At 41.7% G+C, this 16,381-nt stretch overlaps 1 protein-coding gene across 2 annotated transcripts in view; it reads left to right on the plus strand.

The window, feature by feature from the left end:
- TRPC4 (transient receptor potential cation channel subfamily C member 4) overlaps positions 1-10,611 on the plus strand; it is a 158,901-nt gene extending 148,290 nt beyond the window's left edge. For both annotated transcript variants that reach the window (XM_075265909.1, XM_075265910.1), the window contains 5 exons: positions 3,154-3,349; positions 6,180-6,374; positions 7,753-7,794; positions 8,890-8,979; positions 9,709-10,611. In XM_075265909.1, the coding sequence (XP_075122010.1) occupies positions 3,154-3,349; positions 6,180-6,374; positions 7,753-7,794; positions 8,890-8,979; positions 9,709-10,395 (1,210 nt within the window). In that variant the 3' untranslated portion in view covers positions 10,396-10,611. The remainder of the gene's footprint in view (positions 1-3,153; positions 3,350-6,179; positions 6,375-7,752; positions 7,795-8,889; positions 8,980-9,708) is intronic.
- Positions 10,612-16,381: the final 5,770 nt, after the last annotated feature.

The raw sequence follows: 16,381 nt of genomic DNA on the forward strand, positions 1-16,381 counted from the left end.
GTGAGAAATGGCTTTTTTCACCTTGGTTGTGTGAATCCAGCCTTACACATCTACTATTGTTCATGCTTGTTCTCTACGCTGAATAAGGATTATTTCACCAAGGGCACACAATGGGCAGATGTCAGGCATTTTATAGAAATCAATGTCAGACCCTTCCTCATAATTAACACTGGGGATAAATGATATAGTTAAATAATAGCATAGAATTATCTAAGCACAAGATGAAGGACTCCCTGCAGCTACAATTACAAGCTGTGAGCCGATTAACATATTCCCATCCAGCCTTAGGCAAGTCCACTGAAATCCAGTGACTATAAATACCCCGAATATTAATAGCTGAATATAATCGTTATATTTTTCACTAAACATTGAACAGGCTTTAGTATAGATTATTTCATGGTAGTAGGGAATACATTAGACTCATATGCAGAAAATAATAATAATAATAATAATAATAATAATAATTAGAGATGAGCGAACACTAAAATGTTCGAGGTTCGAAATTCGATTCGAACAGCCGCTCACTGTTCGAGTGTTCGAATGGGTTTCGAACCCCATTATAGTCTATGGGGAACATAAACTCGTTAAGGGGGAAACCCAAATTCGTGTCTGGAGGGTCACCAAGTCCACTATGACACCCCAGGAAATGATACCAACACCCTGGAATGACACTGGGACAGCAGGGGAAGCATGTCTGGGGGCATAAAAGTCACTTTATTTCATGGAAATCCCTGTCAGTTTGCGATTTTCGCAAGCTAACTTTTCCCCATAGAAATGCATTGGCCAGTGCTGATTGGCCAGAGTACGGAACTCGACCAATCAGCGCTGGCTCTGCTGGAGGAGGCGGAGTCTAAGATCGCTCCACACCAGTCTCCATTCAGGTCCGACCTTAGACTCCGCCTCCTCCGGCAGAGCCAGCGCTGATTGGCCGAAGGCTGGCCAATGCATTCCTATGCGAATGCAGAGACTTAGCAGTGCTGAGTCAGTTTTGCTCAACTACACATCTGATGCACACTCGGCACTGCTACATCAGATGTAGCAATCTGATGTAGCAGAGCCGAGGGTGCACTAGAACCCCTGTGCAAACTCAGTTCACGCTAATAGAATGCATTGGCCAGCGCTGATTGGCCAATGCATTCTATTAGCCCGATGAAGTAGAGCTGAATGTGTGTGTTAAGCACACACATTCAGCACTGCTTCATCACGCCAATACAATGCATTAGCCAGTGCTGATTGGCCAGAGTACGGAATTCGGCCAATCAGCGCTGGCTCTGCTGGAGGAGGCGGAGTCTAAGGTCGGACCTGAATGGAGACTGGTGTGGAGCGATCTTAGACTCCGCCTCCTCCAGCAGAGCCAGCGCTGATTGGCCGAATTCCGTACTCTGGCCAATCAGCGCTGGCCAATGCATTCTATTAGCCCGATGAAGTAGAGCTGAATGTGTGTGCTAAGCACACACATTCAGCACTGCTTCATCACGCCAATACAATGCATTAGCCAGTGCTGATTGGCCAGAGTACGGAATTCGGCCAATCAGCGCTGGCTCTGCTGGAGGAGGCGGAGTCTAAGGTCGGACCTGAATGGAGACTGGTGTGGAGCGATCTTAGACTCCGCCTCCTCCAGCAGAGCCAGCGCTGATTGGCCGAATTCCGTACTCTGGCCAATCAGCGCTGGCCAATGCATTCTATTAGCCCGATGAAGTAGAGCTGAATGTGTGTGCTAAGCACACACATTCAGCACTGCTTCATCACGCCAATACAATGCATTAGCCAGTGCTGATTGGCCAGAGTACGGAATTCGGCCAATCAGCGCTGGCTCTGCTGGAGGAGGCGGAGTCTAAGGTCGGACCTGAATGGAGACTGGTGTGGAGTGATCTTAGACTCCGCCTCCTCCAGCAGAGCCAGCGCTGATTGGCCGAATTCCGTACTCTGGCCAATCAGCGCTGGCCAATGCATTCTATTAGCCCGATGAAGTAGAGCTGAATGTGTGTGCTTAGCACACACATTCAGCTCTACTTCATCGGGCTAATAGAATGCATTGGCCAATCAGCGCTGGCCAATGCATTCTATTAGCTTGATGAAGCAGAGTGTGCACAAGGGTTCAAGTGCACCCTCGGCTCTCCTACATCAGAGCCGAGGGTGCGCTTGAACCCTTGTGCAGCCTCAGCTCTGCTACATCAGAGCCGAGGGTGCGCTTGAACCCTTGTGCACACTCTGCTTCATCAAGCTAATAGAATGCATTGGCCAGCACTGATTGGCCAGAGTACGGAATTCGGCCAATCAGCGCTGGCCAATGCATCCCTATGGGAAAAAGTTTATCTCACAAAAATCACAATTACACACCCGATAGAGCCCCAAAAAGTTATTTTTAATAACATTCCCCCCTAAATAAAGGTTATCCCTAGCTATCCCTGCCTGTACAGCTATCCCTGTCTCATAGTCACAAAGTTCACATTCTCATATGACCCGGATTTGAAATCCACTATTCGTCTAAAATGGAGGTCACCTGATTTCGGCAGCCAATGACTTTTTCCAATTTTTTTCAATGCCCCCGGTGTCGTAGTTCCTGTCCCACCTCCCCTGCGCTGTTATTGGTGCAAAAAAGGCGCCAGGGAAGGTGGGAGGGGAATCGAATTTTGGCGCACTTTACCACGCGGTGTTCGATTCGATTCGAACATGGCGAACACCCTGATATCCGATCGAACATGTGTTCGATAGAACACTGTTCGCTCATCTCTAATAATAATAATAATAATATTTTTACAGGGAAAACATAATAGAGACAATTATGACTAATGCTTTGAAAAATTGCCACTGTAGGGTCAACATTACCTGGTGGAGACCCCACTGTTGTCTACGCAGCCTAATCTGCCCGTCTAAATCTAGTACTTACCTACCATTACATGTGTATTTTTAAAGCATTATATGGTGACAGATACCTTCCACTCCTAAAAGGTAAGATTGAAGACTCAATGGAGGCAATATTCGAAGACTAGATGACTAGTGGTTACTCAACCAGTTTGTGATGATTTATATTGTCAATTTTCTACTTCCCCGAAGTCCAATTTATCAATGATTGTTGACTCGTCATATTGTGTTATGATAGTATCATGTTGATTGTGATTTTTTTTTTTCTCTTCCTTTTCATTATTCTAGGTTATTTGAAACACTACAGTCACTTTTTTGGTCAATTTTTGGACTTATCAATCTTTATGTTACCAAAGTAAAACCCAATCACACGTTCACAGAATTCGTTGGTGCGACCATGTTCGGAACCTACAATGTTATCTCTTTGGTCGTTCTCCTTAACATGCTAATCGCCATGATGAACAACTCCTACCAGCTCATCGCAGTAAGATACCTTCTGTAACATTCTGATCAGGCTTATGCAGATGTGTCCTTACCTTCTTTAACTCTGGATCACCATATTCTGAATCTTGGTATGGTGGTATGAGATGACCAGCTTTGAAAAATGTGATTTTGTGATACTTTGTCAGTGTGTGTCTGTGTGTGACAATGTAAGGTAATACAGATCCACACCTTGAACTTTAGGCTAGTCGAATGAAAAGGTTTAAGTCCCTGTTCCAACTGTGCATGTATTTATGGTGAGAGTACCGCATTTACAGGGTTCATCTCAGCAGATTGATGCAGGATGGCTTATTACGGTATTATGCATTACTGGTATTGTATCATGTGGTATGGTATATGCTTATTTCACGCAAACTTCTTAAGGTTGAGGCCCCATGTTGCAGAAACGCAGCTTTTTTTGTCACAGGACTATTTGTGGGTGGGTGTGTGGGGGGGACATTAAACATGTAGACTTTGGAAGCTTGTTGGACAGCTTGGAAAGTGGAGCATCCTCTTAGCCAAAGAGGCTCCATGAAGTTAGACATCTTAGGACATTCAGGATCAGATGAGCAGATTTTTCAGTGGTAAGCAGTGCATCCCCCAAAGCAAAGGAAGGGCACTGTATCTGCCAAGTGGACTCTGCTTAAAATGAGTCTGGCACCCCACATCTTTTGTTAAACCACTAATATGGTGTTGTAGAGTTAGTTAGTGATATAGTGAACATACTTGTCTTGAGTCAAATTGCAATATTTCTGCTCAGAAATTCAACTTTTTTTTTGGGGGGGGGGGGGCACACAGTCGCTCAGTGGCTAGCACTGCAGCCTTGCAGCACTGGAGTCCTGGTGTATGTTCTCCCCGTGTTTGCATGGATTTCCATCCCATATTCCAAAGACATACTGATAGGGAAAAATGTACACTGTGAGCTCTATGTGGGGATCACAATCTACATTTAAAAAAAAAAAAAAAAGAAAAAACGAAATTCAACTTTTTTTTCCATATGCATAGAAGGCACTTGCTACCACACTTGATGGAACACCATCTTATTTTTGTGGTTACTGTAAATTGCCGTCCATAGGACATGTCTGTGTTTCTGTGTTGGGAGGTAGGTTTTCAGTAGGTGGCAAATACAAAAAGAAAATGGGAGCTCCAGCAGATGAGACCTGCCCTGAGTACACCAAACGTAATTCCGTATAGAAGTTGAATTTCTTAGCAGCAAGATGTGCACTATGTCACTATCCGGCCCTACAACAGCATAGCAGTGGTTTAGAAGTGATTTTGGTGGTAGTAGACTCCCTTTACATACATTGTACTGGGAAACTGAATGGGACGAAACTGGAGAAAAACTGCCTTTGTGTGGCTTTTTTACAGGCTTTGTTTTTATGTCATTCTGTGCAGCCAAAGTTTCATGCTACCTGTATTTTATGGGTCAGTATGATTCTGGGGATGCCCTGCAGGCACTCTCAGCTCTCTACCAACTCTGGAGCTGAACTGGATGAGTTGGTTGAGCCTTTTGGCCAGCATTAAGTGCTATTACTACTCCCATTCTCAGGGTGCCTACACTGGTTTTCTGAAACAAGATACTAGTGGATTGTTCAGATTGTGCATGCAATGCATTGTTGTAATACGCACAAGATTTTGGTTTGTGTCATATGAGAGGTGTCATTTTTGAATGGGTGCAGATAATCACAGGGTAAGAGACTGGAGACTACATGATGCACCTACATCCTAGAGGTGAAACAAATTTGTGCCTATGGTTTGCACCACAGGAGAAGTTGTTTGTTGGTGCTGTGTTATAGGACCCATTGACATGAGAGTGGGAATAGCTCTGTATTTAAGGGCCCATTCCCACGCTCTCAGTGAATAGGGTGGCTTCTACAAAAGTGGGACAGCTTGAGGGTTCACTCAAGGAGTCATGGCAAGCTTGTGGAGTGGAACAAACTCAGAGTCAGAAAGACATCAAGCATTTTATGAACCAATGCACAAGACACTTGTGAGTAAAAGGACAGGTTCCACAGTGTTGAGCAGCTCATGCCCTCTGTCTGTAAAGGCATGAACATGAGAAGTCAATTGTCTTAGGGTAAGTTCACACTGGGTTTTTTGGTCAGGGTTTTGAGGCCGTAATCGCCTCAAAACCCTGACCAAAAAGACGGCTCCCATTGAAATCAATGGGAGCCTCTCAGGTCTTTTTCCCGAGAGCCGTTTCTTCCGGCTCCCAGAAAAAAGAAGAGAGGTGCTCATTCTTCAGGCTAAGTCGCCTTGTGATTCGGCCTGAAGACACTCCCTCCTCCGGACTAGACCCATTCATTGAGCCTAATCCGGAGCGGAGTGCGCGGCTGGATTCCGGTGCAGTGCACTGGCTTTCAGTCACGGCTATCCGGTTTTTGGATTGGAACCTGAGGCGCCCTTACCACGGCTGGAGGGCTTTAGGTGACACGGAAGTTCTGTGTATGGGCAGCGAGAGGGCAGTGGCATGTAGGTGATGGGCATTACAGAAATGGTTGAGAAGAAAAATTGACCACAGGCAACCCTTTGATATGAGAGTCAAGGCGAATGCTGCATTTGATTTTAGTACATGGCGGCCATACAAAAGGGTATCTGTAATTCATGTGTGCCTCAAGTTCACCTGAACCGAAGCTGCTTATACAGAATGGCTCAGAGTGCCCTGATATTCTTCATATGAAAATCTCTTTAATAATTCAGTATATCCAATATTTAGCCACAGTAACAGAGTCCTATGTTCTCTTACTGTACTATGTTTAGAGCATTCTATCTGAGCATGTAATCATAAACTTGTGAGAATTTCTTATTAATCTTAATCTAAATCCCCTTCCCAGGATCACGCAGACATTGAATGGAAGTTTGCAAGAACAAAGCTGTGGATGAGTTACTTTGAAGAAGGAGGGACACTTCCTACCCCCTTCAATATAGTTCCAAGTCCTAAATCACTGTGGTACTTTTGTAAATGGGTTCAGAAACAAGTATGCAAGAAGTACATGAAGAAAAAGCCTGAAAGTTTCGGAACATTAGGGGTAAGTAGGAAAGAGCTAAAGTAAATAGTAATATACAGGCATAGCAGGCAAAGGTTTTTCATTATAAAATATATACAGTGGCTCTTAGGCCTCATGCACACTACTTTTTTAGCAAATTTTTTTGGATGACATTGAAATCAATGGGGGGGTTCCAATCCATAATGGAGACGCATCAGTACCCCTATTGAAAAAGCCTCAACCTGCACACTGAGTCCTGTGCATGAGGTCTTAAGTTGGAATAAATATAAATAATATGGAAGAATTTGTAGCTGATTTTGAGATGGATTTCGCCTCAATATCAGCTCCAAAATCTGTCCGAAATCTGCATACCATTGCTTTCAATGGGAGACAGTGACTGATACGTCTTTTTTCAGGACAAACTACTCTCATTTCCACAGCCAAAGACCCCGTGGCACGCACATGGCTCCCAAATGTGGCTGAGGCCCATCAGTGAGTGAACCTGTTGGGGAAAGCTGAAGCTCTTATTTGGCTTTCCCAAGTGGGTTGCACAGGGGTGGAATTTGGAGAGGAATCTAAGGTGCATCAAACTCCTCTCCAGATTCGGTTGTGCGAATGGTGCCCAGTGTGGCTTCATTTGAAAGAGGCTGAGCTACAAGCAGGCCTTGTAACTGGTGAACATGAAGTCACCGGTCTGTGAAGTGGAAGCAGTATTCGTCCTAACACAAGTGAAAAAAGTCATCATGTAAAACCCCCATAAAACTCTTTAATGTTTTTCCTCCTCTATTGTTATTTCTATGGGAACCATGAAAAATATGTCTCAGTAATAAGAAATTCTTCAAAGTAAATCTTCAGATTCACTCTTTTGTAATATCATTGTAGTTAAAGGGATCCTATCATTGGATACCCTTTTTTTTCTCGATAACATGTCGGAATAGCCTTAAGAAAGGCTATTTGTCTCCTACCTTTAGATGTCTTCTCCGCACTGACATTCGGTAGAAAACCGTGTTTTCTTTGGTATGCAAATGAGTTCTCTCGTAGCACTGAGGGCGGGCCCCAGCACTCAAACAGCACTGGGGGTGTCCGCAACTCATTTGCATACCAAAGAAAACCCAGTTTTCTACCGAACGGTGGCACGGAGAAATCTAAAGGAAGGGGAAAAATAGCATTTCTTAAGGCTATTCCGACGTGTTAACGAGAAAAAAAGGGTATCCCTTTAATGGGATGGTCCTATCTGGTTCGTGCCAAACAATTGGCTACTGAGTATACAGGCACTTTATAAACTTAATTCTCTTTTCATAAAGTAGGGAAAAATCACAACTCCAGTGTTGTCAGGTGGCAGAGGGTTTAATAAAAAAAAAATGGATGCTGGATCTTACCATACATGATTGTCTTATTCCGATTTATTTTTCCTTTACAGAGAAGAGCAGCTGACAATCTTCGAAGGCACAACCAATATCAGGTTATTTCACTTTTTCATAGTCAGTCACACAGACTAAATGAATGAGAGTGTGTATATTACTGTAGAACACTAATGTGTCACAAAGTAGTGTGTGTATTACTGTATGGTTATGTATATGTGTATGTATATGTGTATATATGTATGTATATGTGTGTGTATATATGTATGTATGTATATGTGTATGTATATTTGTATGTGTATATGTATATGCATATGTGTATGTACAGTATATGTGTATGTGTATATGTGTATTTCTATGTGTATGTATATGTGTATGTATACTGTATGTGTATGTATAGTGTATGTGTATGTGTGTATTTCTATGTATATGTGTATGTATATGTATATATATATATATATATATATATATATATATATATATATGTGTATGTATACTGTATGTGTATGTATATGTGTGCGGTCACCTGATCATCTTCCCATTTGTTGTTATTCATATATTGGCTTCCTGCTGGGCTTGTGCTTTTACACAGCAGTCAGTCTGAGTAGACAGAGGTGCAGTGTGGAAACATAGGAGTGTAGTAGACCAGATACATAAACTTTTGGTGCAATTGGTGTACTTGGACTCACATATCACTGGGTTTGTATGCCAAGGGGCCCCTGGGCAAGAACAGTATGTGGGCCCTTGATGTCTAACAGCTGCTAACAATTCCTCGATTCCTCAATTCCTCAATTCCACAATCCACATATTATGATTTATGGGATTCATTGTTTGAGTATTGTTCTAATTTTTTTCCGTTTTTACATTTGCAAAAATGGGAAAATCCCTCTAACTTGAATCTAATAACTCGCTGTTGTGTAATTTCTTATCATGAAAAAAACATTAAAAGCCAAAAAGTTAAGTAAACGTTTCTTGCAACTGTTTATTTAACTTGTTAAGAGTCAAGTTAAGGATTGCTGCATCTGGAAAAAAAACTTTATTGACATTCTTGGCATCAGAAACTCTAGATTACACCAACATGGATTGCAGAGATTATAAGAACTGTATTTAGTTTATGACTTCATTGTTTTCTTTGATGTAATTGTTATTTATGGTGGGATATGGAATGTTTGATGTATCTTATCTTCTTGTGTCAGGAGGTTATGAGAAATCTTGTTAAGAGATACGTTGCCGCAATGATCAGGGATGCTAAGACTGAAGAAGGGTTAACCGAAGAAAACTTTAAGGTATGCTGTTCACTGTTCCTGTTTCACTTGCTTACTGCTGGTTGAGTTGATGTATTCTATAGATTAGACAGTAGGACTGTAACATTATGTATTGTGAATAGTGAAGTGATAATATATATGTGAGTGGGAGTCAGATATACACGTGTGTCCTTTCTTAAAGGGATCCTATCATTAAAACACGATTTTTTGTGACTAACACGTAGGAACAGCCTTAAGAAAGGTTATTCTTCTCCTACCTTTAAATGTCTTCTCTGCGCCGCCGTTCAGTAGAAATCCTGGTTTTCTTTGGTATGCAAATTAATTTTCTCACAGCACTGGGGGCGGTCCCCAGCACTCAAAAAGCCCTGGGGGCGTCCCCAATGCTGTGAGAGAACTTTCCAGCGACGCCTCTCTCTTCTGGAACGGCCTCTTCCTGCATCATCTTCTTGCGCTGGGGTAAAACTTCTATGCATGCGTACGTTGGCTCTGCAGTCGAGCATACGCTTACGCGAGCATGCGCGGTACACACCTGTAGTTCAGCGGAGTACAGGAGTGTACTGCGCAGAAGTACTTGGGTTTGATAGCCAATAAATGTATCCAGTTTATGCAAGGGACCGGGATAACAATATAATTGCATATGAATAGAGCTTGTTAGTGAATGACTTTAAGGATGGCAATAGTTTTAAGAAAAGTTGAACAATTAATATCTTACCTTGGCAATGACACCAGTTTTTTTTCCATTTTTAATAGGAACTAAAGCAAGATATCTCTAGCTTCCGTTTTGAAGTGTTGGGGCTGTTAAAGGGAAACAAGTTAAATCTTCACAACACTAAAATGAACAATGTATCTGAGGAGGCAGAAGAGAAAAGTAAACCCAAGGAAACTAAAAGTAGAACACAAAAGAAGAACAACTTCAGCTTCTATGACATAACCACGTTGATTCATCCTAAGTCGGGAGAGATAATAGCTGATAAGCATAACAATGTGAGCAATGGCTCGGCATTGCTCGATTCAGAGACTACGAAGGAAAAGTCAAAGAAAATTCAATTTGCCAAAGACATAAAAAGCTTTGGGCTTTTTCACAGACACAAACCTACTAGCACAGAACAGAGTTCTTCTAAAATCTACACAGTTTCAGAAGAAATTCCGGAGCCAGAAATATCTAGCCCGGCAGAAAAAACATTGACGTCCATAAAAAGCCAAGAACTTACCTCGGAATTAAATGTTAACAAACTGGATGAACAATGCAAAGTAACTCAAGATTCTAAGGACACCTTGGAATGTCAACCATCAGAGCCTTCTGCCAGTAGCCACAGTTTAGTAGAGGAGAGTCCATCAGATGACGTCAAACACACCGAGAGCAAAGAGCTACAGTCAGAACCCAAGAGCACACAAAAGGAACCATCCACAGAAGAAGACACAATAACAAGACTGTGATTCTCATCTGTACATATGACATACATATATTTTAAGTGCATTTGGAATGTTTAATAATTCCTTACATGACTTATTAAAGCATTGTCACTTTGGGGCATGATGACCATTTATACCGATGCGACCACCTATAGGGACTGGAATGCACAGTAGGGATTATACGATTTTTCAAGAGGACAGTATGCTCATGGAATCTGTCTTGGCATCTTTGTATTTATTTAATTTTTAATTTTTTTTTTTTTTTTTTTTTGCAATAACCCATGCAGTTATTATCAGTGTATACTCATATAAATACGATCATATGTTAGACTATGCAAATTTATCCTATTGAAGAAAGTTGTTGACACTATTATACATTATTTCTTGTTAGGATGTATTTAAAGGCACTTACTATAATGTATCGATGGTGAACTTGTACTCCGCATGGAATATGACATGAAGCTCAGGGAATATTAGAGAAGATGTTCTTCTATGTACAGGGTGTTTTATTATGTATTGCACAAAACCATATGGGAGTAAAAGGTGTGAACCATACATAAGGTGTAGTCTCACTGTACTTCTCGGGGAGAAGAAAATAAGATGAACAGTTTGAAAAAAAATATTGGAAAAAAGACCATTGTATCATCTATAACTAGAGATGAGCAAATTTTGCAAAAATTGGATTCGGCAGCTTCATCAAATTTTCCGATACTATTCGTTTCGATCTGAATTAATTTGTGGTGAATCGCATTGTGCGCACCCTGCTTCGCGGGTGTCAGCACTGACACTGTCCATTAACATCCCCTGTTGGAGCTGAGCTCCGATCGCGGGTGTTAACCTCCGAGATGCCAAACATAACCGCAGCATCTCAGGGGTTTTATCATATATTGGGGTCCAGATCGCCCCATCCACCCCATAACGTCTTCATGGGGTGCCGTAGTGATTAAAAAAATACTGATACTAACCTGTCCTGGGCTCAGCATCCACTCTGGAAAAGCGCGCCGGCGTAATGACATCATTATGTCCAGCACGCTCCAATACCAATCACAGGCCCCAGCAGTGAGTCATGGGGAGCAGGGCCTCAGTCACCACTGGAAGAGCTTTGGAGAGGATGCTGAGCCCAGGAAAGGTGAGTATCAGTATTTTTTTATTTTTGATCACTGTGGGGGTGCCAAGGGGGACGTATAACAGGACGGAACCCCTTGGATGCTATGGTCATGTTTGACCATGGCATACAAGGGGTTAAAACCCCCAATCGGAGCTGTGCGATTCATTACCATGAAGTGTGAGGAAATCTGGAATCAATGCGAATCAAATATTTCCTGAAATTTAGATCAAATTCCACCTCGTCGATTAGCTCATCTCTATCTATAAGCTCAAGTTTCTGCAATGGTGTTGGCTTTGGTTCCTTCAACGGATTAGGATAGAACTTGTCAGGATTTTATCTTTCGCTGCGACCAACCCTGTAGAAGACAACCATTGAGGGCACATTAGATTGACTCCTTGTCTTTTCCGTTCTACCTATTTTGAGAATTTCCACATTTTTTTGGTTAAATCATTACATCTGACGATCATACTGATACATAATGGATTCACTGTCTGTCTTTCAGGAGAATTTTAATTTTATTTCTTTTTTAGAGAAATGCAAAATGGCGGTACTTCTTAAAAGATGGTGATTCTTTTTTTTTTTTACGCCATGATATATTCGATTCACCACATCTTATTTGGAAGGCTGCCTTTCTTGCTTATTTTCCTTTGTTTTGGGCTCTTGGTCAGTGTCTGAAGGTCTGCACTTGTTTGGACATACAGTGCTGCTTGTTTTTTTTCTTTTTGTACGTATTGATGTTTTTGGATATTGATGTAATCTACATGAAGTAGAGTGATTTTATATATACTTTGAATTACTTAACATGCACAGATTCTGAATTACAGCTGGCATTACAGCCCAGAGCTGCATTCACAATTCTGCTGGTTGTTACTGGAAACAGCTTGTAAACAGATACCATCTTCCCTCAACAGTTTACTGATCCCATGTGATATTGTGGAACATTTCATTTTTCCTAAATCAAGTCCTTCTGCAAATCACTAAAATAACCTTTGTGTGAATGTTGGGCCGCCAAACTCTGAAGCCTAGAATATTCTGAATGCAACTTTGAGTTCTAATACAAGCTGTAGCTTAAGACAAGTCTCTAGATAGGCAATTTATTGACCAAATTACTTAAGTTTTATGTTATTAAATACTATACAGTATCTTTCTTCCTTCTTTTTTATAAAGTGATAAACATAAACCCATGAACTCTGGACTGGTTAGCCCACATATTAGCATTTGTATTAAGGCCTCAATAACTAGACTTCATGCAGTTTCACTATGCTGAATTTAGATCACTATACAATCCAGAAGTGATTTAAAGGGGTTCTCCAGGGAGTCTGTCAATACTTTAGGTTTTTAGGTGGAAAATCCAAGGGTTTCAGGTTGGTTCCAACTCAAGATCATGTTATTAATACCAGAACCTAAAACTAGTCCCTTCCTTCCTCCTTATCCTAATTCATATGTAGTTACTAGAGATGAGCGAACAGTGTTCTATCGAACTCATGTTCGATCGGATATTAGGCTGTTCGGCATGTTCGAATCGAATCGAACACCGCGTGGTAAAGTGCGCCATTACTCGATTCCCCTCCCACCTTCCCTGGCGCCTTTTTTGCTCCAATAACAGCGCAGGGTAGGTGGGACAGGAACTACGACACCGGTGACGTTGAAAAAAGTAGGCAAAACCCATTGGCTGCCGAAAACATGTGACCTCTAATTTAAAAGAACAGCGCCGCCCAGCTTCGCGTCATTCTGAGCTTGCAATTCACCGAGGACGGAGGTTTCCGTCCAGTTAGCTAGGGGTTAGATTCTGGGTAGGCAGGGACAGGCTAGGATAGGAAGGAGAAGACAACCACAACAGCTCTTGTAAGAGCTAAATTCCAGGGAGAAGCTTGTCAGTGTAACGTGGCACTGACGGGCTCAATCGCCGCAACCCAGCTTTCCCAGGATCCTGAATGGAATACACTGTCAGTGTATTCCCGTATACCCGATATATACCCCCGATACCCGTTCCAACGGTGTGCCCCCCCACCTTCACCCCAGAAATACCCTGCAAGTCCCCTAGCAATAGGATTGGGGCTATATACACCCACTATTTTTGCTACTGCCATATAGTGCCATTGTCTCACTGGGAATTCAAAGAATATATTGGGCTTACATATAACTTCAATTCCAGGGAGAAGCTTGTCAGTGTAACGTGGCACTGACGGGCTCAATCGCCGCAACCCAGCTTTCCCAGGATCCTGAATGGAACACACTGACAGTGTATTCCCGTATACCCCATATATACACCCCAAATCCCCGTTCCAACGGTGTGCCCCCCCACCTTCACCTCAGAAATACCCTGCAAGTCCCCTAGCAATAGAATTGGGGCTATATACACCCACAATTTTTGCTACTGGTATATAGTGCCATTGTCTGACTGGGAATTCAAAGAATATATTGGGGTGACGTGCACCCACAATTTTTGCTACTGCTATACAGTGCCATTGTCTGACTGGGAATTCAAAGAATATATGGGGGTTACGTGCACCCACAATTTTTAATACTGCTATACAGTGCCATTGTCTGACTGGGAATTCAAAGAATATATGGGGGTTACGTGCACCCACAATTTTTAATACTGCTATACAGTGCCATTGTCTGACTGGGAATTCAAAGAATATATGGGGGTTACGTGCACCCACAATTTTTAATACTGCTATACAGTTCCATTGTCTCACTGGGAATTCAAAGAATATATGGGGGTTATGTGCACCCACAATTTTTAATACTGGTATACAGTGCCATTGTCTGACTGGGAATTCAAAGAATATATGGGGGTTATGTGCACCCACAATTTTTAATACTGGTATATAGTGCCATTGTCTGACTGGGAATTCAAAGAATATATGGGGGTTACGTGCACCCACAATTTTTGCTACTGCTATACAGTTCCATTGTCTCACTGGGAATTCAAAGAATATATGGGGGTTATGTGCACCCACAATTTTTACTACTGGTATATAGTGCCATTGTCTGACTGGGAATTCAAAGAATATATTGGGGTTATGTGCACCCACAATTTTTACTACTGGTATACAGTGCCATTGTCTGACTGGGAATTCAAAGAATATATGGGGGTTACGTGCACCCACAATTTTTGCTACTGCTATACAGTTCCATTGTCTCACTGGGAATTCAAAGAATATATGGGGGTTACGTGCACCCACAATTTTTAATACTGCTATACAGTGCCATTGTCTGACTGGGAATTCAAAGAATATATGGGGGTTACGTGCACCCACAATTTTTAATACTGCTATACAGTGCCATTGTCTGACTGGGAATTCAAAGAATATATGGGGGTTACGTGCACCCACAATTTTTAATACTGCTATACAGTTCCATTGTCTCACTGGGAATTCAAAGAATATATGGGGGTTATGTGCACCCACAATTTTTAATACTGGTATACAGTGCCATTGTCTGACTGGGAATTCAAAGAATATATGGGGGTTATGTGCACCCACAATTTTTAATACTGGTATATAGTGCCATTGTCTGACTGGGAATTCAAAGAATATATGGGGGTTACGTGCACCCACAATTTTTGCTACTGCTATACAGTTCCATTGTCTCACTGGGAATTCAAAGAATATATGGGGGTTATGTGCACCCACAATTTTTACTACTGGTATACAGTGCCATTGTCTGACTGGGAATTCAAAGAATATATTGGGGTTATGTGCACCCACAATTTTTACTACTGGTATATAGTGCCATTGTCTGACTGGGAATTCAAAGAATATATTGGGGTTATGTGCACCCACAATTTTTACTACTGGTATACAGTGCCATTGTCTGACTGGGAATTCAAAGAATATATGGGGGTTATGTGCACCCACAATTTTTACTACTGGTATACAGTGCCATTGTCTGACTGGGAATTCAAAGAATATATGGGGGTTATGTGCACCCACAATTTTTACTACTGGTATATAGTGCCATTGTCTGACTGGGAATTCAAAGAATATATGGGGGTTATGTGCACCCACAATTTTTAATACTGGTATACAGTGCCATTGTCTGACTGGGAATTCAAAGAATATATTGGGGTTACGTGCACCCACAATTTTTACTACTGGTATACAGTGCCATTGTCTGACTGGGAATTCAAAGAATATATGGGGGTTATGTGCACCCACAATTTTTAATACTGGTATACAGTGCCATTGTCTGACTGGGAATTCAAAGAATATATGGGGGTTATGTGCACCCACAATTTTTACTACTGGTATACAGTGCCATTGTCTCACTGGGAATTCAAAGAATATATTGGGGTTATGTGCACCCACAATTTTTACTACTGGTATATAGTGCCATTGTCTGACTGGGAATTCAAAGAATATATGGGGGTTACGTGCACCCACAATTTTTGCTACTGCTATACAGTTCCATTGTCTCACTGGGAATTCAAAGAATATATGGGGGTTATGTGCACCCACAATTTTTAATACTGGTATACAGTGCCATTGTCTGACTGGGAATTCAAAGAATATATTGGGGTTATGTGCACCCACAATTTTTACTACTGGTATACAGTGCCATTGTCTGACTGGGAATTCAAAGAATATATGGGGGTTATGTGCACCCACAATTTTTACTACTGGTATATAGTGCCATTGTCTGACTGGGAATTCAAAGAATATATGGGGGTTATGTGCACCCACAATTTTTAATACTGGTATACAGTGCCATTGTCTGACTGGGAATTCAAAGAATATATGGGGGTTATGTGCACCCACAATTTTTAATACTGGTATACAGTGCCATTGTCTGACTGGGAATTCAAAGAATATATTGGGGTTACGTGCACCCACAATTTTTACTACTGGTATACAGTGCCATTGTCTGACTGGGAATTCAAAGAATATATGGGGG

Source organism: Leptodactylus fuscus, chromosome 2 (genome assembly GCF_031893055.1).
Source record: "Leptodactylus fuscus isolate aLepFus1 chromosome 2, aLepFus1.hap2, whole genome shotgun sequence".
Classification (NCBI taxonomy): domain Eukaryota; kingdom Metazoa; phylum Chordata; class Amphibia; order Anura; family Leptodactylidae; genus Leptodactylus; species Leptodactylus fuscus.